General features: G+C 50.9%; 1 protein-coding gene across 1 annotated transcript in view; it reads right to left on the bottom strand.

The window, feature by feature from the left end:
• Positions 1-2,143: 2,143 nt before the first annotated feature.
• The window catches only part of ASB18 (ankyrin repeat and SOCS box containing 18), a 74,236-nt gene continuing 66,171 nt past the window's right edge, over positions 2,144-10,208 (bottom strand). Inside the window, 1 exon segment of the mRNA XM_007486071.2 lies at positions 2,144-9,747. Within this exon segment, the coding sequence (XP_007486133.2) occupies positions 9,562-9,747 (186 nt within the window). The 3' untranslated portion in view covers positions 2,144-9,561.

Below are 10,208 nucleotides of genomic sequence, written 5' to 3'. Positions count from 1 at the left end.
AAGTGACTTGCCTAAGGTCACCTAAGGGAAAATCGGATTTTAGATCTTGAGCTGGAAGAGTCCTCAGAGGCCATTTAGTTCAACACCATCATTTTGCAAATGAGGAAACTGAGGTACAGACGATGAAGGCATTCATTCAAGGCCACACAGGCCGGCCAGGAGTAGAGTGCGGATTCGAACCTACGGTCAGGTTTCCTGAATCCAGCGAGCCTTCCCCTGCGTCTGCTCTAGTGGGCCCCAGGAGCGGTGTCCGCGTGTGCCCCCGGTGGCCGGGAGGGCTCGTCCTCAGCCATCCAAACCTGGCCCCTGCACCTTCCTGCTCCCTTCCGCGCCCCAGGGGCCCGCAGTCTCGGGTCAGGGGGGAGCAGCGTCTCATTAGCGGCGCCCGCGCCCGGGCTCCGCAATGCAGACATTACCGCGCAGTATTTTTCAATTAGAGCTGACGAATTCAATCAAAATTCCATAGATTAGGATGAAATGAGGCATGGGTCATTTACAGGGGAATTTAATTGCAGAGCCATTAGACAAACAGTATATTTGCCATTCGCCCATGATCCATCATTTTCGACGTCGAGGCGAGAGCCGCATCTTTTCCCCCAACGCTGGTGCCTCCTCCCTGGCAGCCCCAAGCCCAGGCCCAGGCCCAGCCCCGACCGCCTCAGCCCCAGCCGCTCCCCAGGGCTCCAGGCTGCGAGATGCCGGCCGGCCGCTTCGGCAGCCCTCGGGGCCCTGAAATGTCTGTGCCAGCCGCTAGCTGGGGCTTCTCGGGCCGCGAGCGAGGTGTGCCCAGCCCTCCCTCTCAGCCTTCCTGCTTGGGTGCTGTTGGTGGCCAGCCTGGGCTCACCAGCTGCCAGCGAGATCTCCGGGGCCTCCTTCTTCCTTCTGACAACTAAACGGCCGCGTTTCTTTTGTCTGCCAGCTCCTCGCCTCTGTCCCCCTCCCCCGGCGCCTCAGCCTTTCGCGGTGCCCCAAGTCTTGTCTCCCAGACCTCAGAGTAACCCAGACGCAAATGCTGGCTCGCCATCCCCCACCAGGCTGCCGGACTGCCTAGTGAGTTCAGTCTGGTCGTGCCCCTCCCCCCTTTAGAAGGACGGGGTAGTCTCAGGAGGCCTTTCCCTGCCCGGCAGACTGATGGCCTGCCGATGCTCAAGCTGGAGAGTTGGCTAGGAAGAAGGGGTTCCAGGACTGGGGAGCCGAGGGCAGGAGCCCCTGCCTAGCGCTTTTGGGGAGCCGGGAGGCCTGGATCTTAGCCGCTGACACGCCCCAGGCTCGGACATCTCTGGTAGCTGAGCCCGGGATCTGGGACTGTGTGAGGGATGAAAAGGACTGACCGCTTCTTGGGGGTCACACTTTCCCTTTTCACTGATTGGAGTGGGCTAAACAACCCCCCCCCCCCACTTTCCCCCATTGGTTTCATGGCCCCAATCCCTCTTTTCAAGAGCACTTTGCGAGAGAAGGAAGAAGCCAGGAGCTCTCTGCGGTGCCATCTCCTTCTCCACATGCGCAGAGCAGGCGTCCAGGAGGGCCTGGATAACGACCCGGGATTTCTCCTTTATGATTAATACACATCGCGACAGCAAAGGCGGGCGCCCTTCCGCGAGCCCGCCGAGCTTCCCAAGGTGCCAGTCCTGTCCTCCAGGAGAGTCGGGAGCTGATCGCTTCCAGTATATTAACGGCTTGCCCAGAGATGGAGGGAAAGGCTTCAGAAACAGCCCTCATTTGGCCCGATGTAGCAGCCTCACTGATTTAATTGGAAGGCGACGTGAAAAATGTGTCATTTTGGGGCCGAATTTATGCATCGCTTCCTAGAAATCTCATTGTGTTAACTAGGAGCCTACTGGGTTCTGGTGAGCAGCCTTAATCGCATTTTTATGTGTCTGTATTACGAGCTAATGTGACCTCCTGTCTTTAGCTGATCAAAAAGTGGGTGCCCCCTCCCCCTCCCCTCCACTCCCCTCCCCTCCCCTCCCCTCGCCTCTGCATCCAGAGCCAGGCCCAGAGAGACACCCAAAGGCAAACGGAGGCAGAGACGGAGAGACGCGGCGGCGGCCGGCGGCCGGCCCAACAAGCGGCGGGACATCCACTAACTTTGCAACTTGGTTCTTCCCAACTGAGGCGGCGACCCTGCCGGGGAGCAGGAGCGCGACACTCCCGGCCTGCCTGCCTGCCTGCCTGCCTGCCTGCCCAGTGAGTAATCACACACCGAATTAAAGGCCCGCATTAAGCCCAAAGACCGCATTCTCAATCATGTTTATTGCTTACAAATTACATTACAAAGAAATCTCCTCGTTTTTATTGGAGCGATTAAGCGAAGACTTGGGGCTGCAGTCGCAGCGGGATGGGCCGCCTCCGACGCCGGCTGCCACCACCTTCCCCTCGGCGGACCGGGGAGAACGCGCGGTGACCAATTGGACTTCTAATGCAGCATCCTGTTCCACGGAGCCCGCTTGAACACTGCATCCCCGTGGAAACACACAGTCTGAACCCGGCCTGACGAAGCCAAGGCAGGGCGGATGGATCCACCCCGTCAGCAACACTGAGGGCTGCATCTCCTCCCCGAGGCAATGGCCCAGCAGCAGGGTCTACTTTAGCCCGAAGCTCCTCGTGCGTGGTTCGGGGGCTTCTCGGCGCTTTCCCCAACAGTGAGAATCAGAGCAGCCTCACTCTCTGCCCGCCCCCCCATCTTTCTTCCCCTCCGATTCTGGGTAAAACCAGGGTTCCTGCTAGACTGTGGGAAGACTGTTGGGCACATGGCGCCACCTGGAGGACACTGGGGGGATGAGGACGAATATTGCAGCCATTCCTTTCCTTGGCCAGAGACCCCTTACGGAACTGGATTTGCTCGGGGATGCTTTCAAAAACCAGCCAGCAGCAGCAACCACAACAGAATCCGGCAGTCTAATCCCCAAGCGCTAGAGAGAGAGAGAGAGAGAGAGAGAGAGAGAGAGAGAGAGAGAGAGAGAGAGAGAGAGAGAGAGAGAGAGAGAGAGAGAGAGAGAGAGAATTCACATTTTCCAGACCAGTGCGAGGCTTGGTTAACACCTCAAGGTGTCCTGGAGAAAGAAAGAAGAGCTGTCCAGACTGGGTGGGGCAGAGCCCTCTCCAGGGGCCCTGGCCAGGCTTCTCCTGGGACTAGGGAATGGGGGCTCTTGACAGACTGAAAGTCAGTGTATCCAGTTGCTGCCTTCTATCCCTTAGACAGTTGGTTCCCGGAGAGCTCCGGGCTTCCTGCTGCTCTTTTAGCTGCCATGCATGCTATAGAGATGTTCTCTTGGCTCCTCTCAGCACCCACACAGTGAACGGCTGGTGCCTGCAGGACAACTTGCTTCCTGGACCGCTAATTTTCCTTCAAGCCATGCAACAACAGAAGGTTTCTTTCCAGGATTTCTGCCATTTTCTGCTCACTGGAGTGGTCCTTGGGTGTTCTATGGATGCTGACATCTTAGGGCGGGTGGTGGTGGGCTTCCTTGCCATGGCAAGCCAGAGTCCACAGTTCTCTTGCCTCCATCTTTCTTAGTCTCCACCCTCACGGGGCTGGGGTGGGGGAAGCAGCCCAGAAGAAGGCAAGGGAATGGGGTCAAGGGTCAGTGGAGGCAGCCATCCAAAGTCAGAAGGACTGTCTCATTTGCCAGGGTTCCCTGCTGCCCCTCAATTGCTTTCATCCAGGAGAAAAAGGTTTTGTTTCAAGGACTGTTAAAATGGCCTGGAAGATCATTGTGAGATCTCTGGATTCCGGGAGGTTTGACACTTTTAACACAACTCAATGTTCTGCTCTATAAATACAGCTGAGGCTCCTCCCACATATGGAAGTGACGTCAGGCTAGAGGTAATAGAGCTGCTAGAATGGAACCTACAGATTACAGAGCCCAACCTTTTCCTTTCCTCATGTTATTCCCCCCTCCCCCTTTTCATTTTACAGAGGAGGAAATAGTGACCCAGAGCAAGGAGGGGACATGGGTAACATCACAAAGGTAGAAAGTACCCAAGGCAGAACTTGAACTCAGATCTTCTAATCCCAGGATTTAGTGTTGTTGCCACTCTGGGTGCAATGTTGAAGTCATCCTTTTAAGTACAAACGAGTCAAAAACATCCACATTAGCATCCTCAGCATGTAAGATAATCTTAGCCAAGACATATCTTTTTAAGATGGGGGCACTATCAGCTTTCTCAGAATGTGGCTACTTTTCTACGACTCATGGGAAGCTTAGGGGATAGCCTGGGTCATCGACAAGAGCTGGGAGTGAGGACTCTAAGCCCCTCTGCTTCAGGTCAGTCATTTCTCTTTTGGCCTGAGGTGGCAAATGGGACGTTAGACCAGAAGATCTCTAAAGTTCCTTCTCTTTATTGAGGATTCAGTGATCCTTGAGTCCTCACTTTCCCCTTCTGTCTTTTACCTTTTTCTCTGAATTAGTGAAACCCATCCCATTTTGCATCAATAAAAAGGGGACAAAGGAATAAAGCCCCGCTTCCTTGCTATCATTCCTCTCCCAATCCATCTCTTTCTTTATCTCCTTGGACCATTAGTTACTTCCTTTCCATTGAATTCCACCCCCTTCTCTTTCAGTTCCTATTACATATCAGTCCCTGGGGATATAAAGACAAAGAAACAGGCCTTGCCCTCAGGGAGCTTATTTTAGTGTCTCCACATCTGTCATTCACTGGCCCTGTCCAAATGTGTTTGAGCATCATGGGCGGCCATGTCACCTTCCTCCAGACATGGCAGGAGGGACTTTGCCTCTTCCCTGTTGGGCAGGCCACTGATCACATGTAGAAGATGACCAACCTATGTTTTGGGATCAATAGAAATCACTTCTGGTCAAGAAGGCAGAAAGTATCCAAACTCCGCCATTTGGGGCAGATCCCTGCCCCTCTCTGCAGTCTGTAAGAGGAGAAGGTTGCTTTCACTGGCTTTCTTTTATTTTTTATTTTTATTTTTTCACTGGCTTTCTTTTAGTGGGCTAAATCTACAATACAAAGAGGTCCAGACTTTAATGTTGTCGGTTTAGTGCTCCTTCTCTTCTGTAGATATCTGTGAGGGGCAGTGGTGGGAGAGGGGGGTGTCTCCAGGTATTTGGTCAAACATGGCAGAGCCCACCCCATGTTTCATGAGCCCTGTAACCATGGTAGGATAGCTGGATAGGGAGAACACTTTTTTCTTTTCAATAAATTCTACTAAGGAGCAGCTGGGTGGCTCAGTGGATTGAGAACCAGACTCAGAGATGGAAGGTCCTGGGTTCAAATTTGGCTTCAGACAATTCCTAGCTGTGTGACCCTGGGCAAGTTATTTAACCCCCATTGTCTTAGCCCTTACCACTCACAATACCAAGTGTTGATTCTAAGATGGTGAGAAGGGTTAAAACAAACAAACAGTAAGTCCTGCTATTGCCCAGGACCTGAGGCACAAGTAGCAAGAACAAGTTGGTCATTTTCCTTTTTTTTTTAAACCCTTACCTTCTGTCTTGGAATTAATACCATGTATTGGTTCCAAGGCAGAATGGTAAGTGCTAGGCAATGGGGGTTAAGTGACTTACCCAGGGTCACACAGCTGGGAAGTGTTTGAGGCCAGATTTGAACCTAGGACCTCCCATCTCTAGACCTGGCTCTCAAGCCACTGAGCTCCCCAGCTGCCCCCTCATTTTCCTTTTTTAAGGTCATATAATAATGAATGACTAACAAGGATCCAAGGCTCTGACATTTGCATGGCCTTCCAAGTATACCATCTCACTTGACCCTCACAACAACCCTGGGAGGTAGAGGTTAATATTCTCTCTGTTCCACAGATAAGGAAACTGAGGTGAAGAGAGATTAAGTAATTGCCCAGGACTTGTGCCTAAGGCAAGATTTTAACTCAGGTCTTCCTGACCCCAAGTCCAATGCTCTGTCCGGTGTGAGATGGCATTCGTTGTCACTGACCATTGGACCATGCGGAGTCAGCTCCAGGTGAAGCTGTTCCCCATCCTGGCCACTGTGATGTTCTCTTATTAAATCTAGTGTCTTCTGCGACTGGAGGGGAAGGAAAGCCACCTACTACTAAAGCATTCTGTATTTAATCCTTAAACCTTCTAGGAAATGGTTGGATCATCCAGTCCAGGCAGGAAGGAATCTCAGAGGTTGTCTACTCCAATCTCCTTCATCTTACAAATGAAGAAACTGAGTCCTACAGAGAAGTGAATGCCAAGGAATGCACAGCTAACAATGGTATTGGCTGGTAGATATTTGGGGGTAAAGGCACTTCAGGGATGTAGGTCACCCCCTGCACTAGTCCTGACTTTGAGTTTGGAAGAACTTGGAGACTCCATCTGTTAGGCAGGGAAGTTGGTCAAACACTGGACCTGGAGCCAGGAAGACCTGTGTTCAAATCCTGCCTCAGATACTCTCTGTATGACCCTGAGCAAATCTCTTATCTTTTATCTGCTTCAGCTTCCCTATCTGTAAAATGGGATCATAATAGCACCCACCTCCTAGGATTGCTATAAAGATCACATGGAATAATACTTATAAAGTGGTTTACGAACTTTACACCACTATATAAATGTGAACTATAAACTAGCAGGATGCTTAGTTTCCTTCAAGGCTCTGCTGAGGTCCCTCCTCCTCAGGGCAGTCCTTCATGGTTCTCTCTCCCTCCTCAGTGTGCTTTGTGCTATGTTTAGCTTTAAAGCTAGTGAGATGAGGACCTTGTCTGGTGCAAGTCCTTCATTTTATAGGAGGAAGAAATGGAGACCTCCAGGGAGGGCCAAGGCCACACTACAAGTGAATAACAAATTCAGGATTAGAACGTGAGTCCTCTGATTCCCTCCCCATGCCCAGTTTGACAGACCTCCATCCCTTCCTAGAGACCCTCCAACCAACTTCTTCTCTTTTCTCTGCTCTCTCCTCCCAAGAGAATCTTGGTTCCTCGAGGACATTCCATTTTTGGCTTTCTATCTCCTGGGCTTAGAATAGTACTTGGCAGGGGAAGATAAGTGGATAGAGAGCCAGGGGAACCTGGGTTCAAGTCTCATCTCAGATACTTCTAAACTATGTGACCCTGAGCAAGTCACATAATGCTGCTTGCCTAACCCTTGGCCTTCGGTTTTAGAGTTGTTCCTAGGATAGAAAATAAGGATTAAAGAAAAGAAAATGGTACCTGGCACATAGAGGGGGCATAATAAATGTGGACTAGAGTTGAGCTGAGTTATACTGATTAGCTGTCATTACCTGTTTCTAACATTCCATCTCCAGTTTTCAATCTTTGCTCAAGTGGTCTCTCTGAGGTCCACAGCTTCCTCCTAACTATTCATCTGTTTGTACGGTGTCTCCCCCATTAGAGTGTAAACCCCTTGAGGGTAGGGGCTTCCTTTGCCTCTGTGTCCTTTAGTGTCTTAGCTTTGGAGGAAGCTGAGCTAGGTGCCCTAACACCTAGACTGACATGTAGAGGAGACTAGGAATGCCTGTTCCCCCTCTTTCCTGCTCAAAAAACTCCCTCGGCCCCCCATTGCCTCTGGGATTGAAGACAAACTTTATTCTGGTTTTTACAACTTTCTACACTGGCTGCCATTTCCCTTTAAAGACATTTCTACATTCTTCTCACTATTGGGTTCACTGCAAAAGGACTGGAAGATCCCACAGATACTGCGATATGCCAACCATTTTGTTGTTCCATCATTTTCAGGCCTGACTCTTTGGGACCACATTTAGGGTGTTCTTGGCAAGGATGCTGGCGTGGTTTGCCATTTCCTTTTCTAGTTCATTGGATATTTAAGGAAACTGAGGCAAACAGGGCTAAGTGACTTGCCTAGGGTCACACAACTAGTGAGTGTCTGAGGCTAGATGAGTCTTCCCGAGGCCAGCCTCAGTACTATCCACTGCACCACCTACCTGCCCATATTTTACATTTAATGAATCCCAAACCAAATTTGCTTTGACCAGATACTACATTCCTGCCAAAATGGCTGCTTATTCTTTCCTGAGCCCAGCATTCAACTTCCAGCCCTGACATGTCTTCCCCATGCCTGGAATGTCCCCTTCCAGCCTCTTGAACCTGCTAACTTCTTTTAATCCATCAACAAGCATTTACTAAGTCTCTTCTAGGTGCCAGGCACTGGCCACGGCTCCAGGCTTGTATATACAAAAAGTTAGAGATGCTGCCCTCTAGCAACCTATGGCTATTCTATTAGGGCAAGAACTTAGGGGGGCATTTTTGCCTTTGACTCCCCAACACCTAGCAGATTGCCTGATCCAGCTGCTCTAGGCTTGAAGTCACAAAGACCTTAGCTTGAATTCTGCCTCTCATGCTTACTAGCTTTGTGACTCTGGCCAAGTCATTCAACCTCATTTCAAAACAGGACTGAACTCCATGAATTCTAAGGCTCTTCCAAGATTGATCCTATCACATAGTAGGGAATCAAGACTGGGCTTGGGTTTTCTTTGGCACGGGGAGCTCACTCCCTCTACTGGTGTGGGTTGACGCCTATTTCCTTCTCATCACGGATTATTTTACAGCGTCCAGAGCACTGAGACACTAAGTAAGCTGCCCATGGCTCCACGGCCAGTCTGGTTGGAGGCCCCCTGCCTCTCAGGGCTCTGACATAGTCCACACTTAACTCAATTCAAATACTGTTGAAGTGGTGAATCCTTTGTTGAACTGAAGTGGATTCAGGTCCTCCTCCCTCCATTTCTGGCTAAGCATTAGGTCTGCCAGCGGCCAGCATCGGCTGGTCTCTTCTATTCTGGGGCCGCTGATCTCCCCTTGCCTGTGCTCTGGATCTTAGATGAACAATAAGGACAGGCCTGGGGGAATCATGAGGATATTGCTTTTGAAAGGGGGGCAAAAGGGATGAAACCAGTGCTGAAAGGCTTCTAGAGACCTGGGCACTTGGTGGGATGGGCAAAGGGCTGGACAGGACCTCGGGATGCCTGGCTCCAACACTGAATTGGGCCTCAGTTTCTTCTTTTGTAAAATGGCCAAAAGAATAATATTAACCTCGGAGGGTTGTTGTGAGAATGAGACACAATAGTGAATAGTCTAAGTCCCCCACACTGCCAGTGTCCTTGGGCCATTGAAAGACACAGATGATTACTGTCTGGACTCGTTAAGGCAAAGGCTAGGGTTTGGTGGGGCACTTCAGCCTCAAAGTCCCATTCAGAACCTGAGGAAGGCAGCCTTGACAAGTTCCAGGCACCCTGGAGCCCCTCTTCTTCAGTGTGAACCCTCCCTACCCCAGCTGATTGCAGGAGTCTTCTCTACATGCACACTGCCTGCCCTCATCAGAACAGAAGCTCCAGGAGGGCAGGGGCTGTTTGCTTCGCGCCCTCAGATCTTAGCAGCGGGCCCAGTAGAGAATAATGGTTGTTGGTTGGTCAAGATCTTTCCCTTCCTCAGGAAATGCTCATTCCTAGCCACGCTAGGCTGCTTTTAGTCTTAATAAATTGGAGTGATGCATTCTGGGCTGTCAGCCCTTAGCGAGGCTCCTGACCACTCTGGGGCTGTGGTCCTTCATGGGCTATTGACCCTGGATAAACAAAGGGGATTTAACACTAGAGCCCTCAGCCTCAGTGGCCCCAGATCCCTCCGACCAATCAGAACAACAAGCCCTCTGGCTCCAGGAGGAGATAGTGCTGTAGAGATTCGGGCACGGGCAGCTGGGGGACATGGGACCAGCACTTGCTGCCAAGGTGCTTCCGGATGACACAGCGGCACAGGTGTTGCAGACACCTTGGGGTGTGAGAGAGCATGAAGAGAGACTGGTAAAAAGGCTGATGCACCTGCAAACCAAAGGAGAGCCACAGGTCAGGGCACGTTCCTGGCTTGTCTAAGCTGGAATTCCATGGTTCTCCTGGATGTTTCTCGCCCAGGCTCCAGAGCTCACGGCTAGTAAGAATTTCCACACATGGGAAGTCGGATATGCCAATGAGTTCACAGGTCTGGTCTAAAACACTGGCAGGGAGAGTGTAAAAATGGTGATATTGATTTAATGTTGGGAATGGCATTTGGATTCCCCAGTAGAAAATGAAGAGAACAATAGCACTGATTTCATAGGGCCGGCGTGAGATTAAATGAGATAATATGTGTCAAGCCCTTTGCAAACCTTAAAATGCTATAGGAAATTTAGTTATTATTATATATCTCCTCCCTTCCCCCTCCCTTCCTCCCTCCCTCCCTCCCTCTCTCCCTCTCCCTCTCCCTCTCCTTCTCTCCCTGACACTTTCTCCCTTTCTCCTTTTTC

The sequence above is a fragment of the Monodelphis domestica genome, chromosome 2, assembly GCF_027887165.1.
Source record: "Monodelphis domestica isolate mMonDom1 chromosome 2, mMonDom1.pri, whole genome shotgun sequence".
Lineage (NCBI taxonomy): Eukaryota > Metazoa > Chordata > Mammalia > Didelphimorphia > Didelphidae > Monodelphis > Monodelphis domestica.
This window is presented reverse-complemented; position numbering and strand designations above follow the sequence as displayed.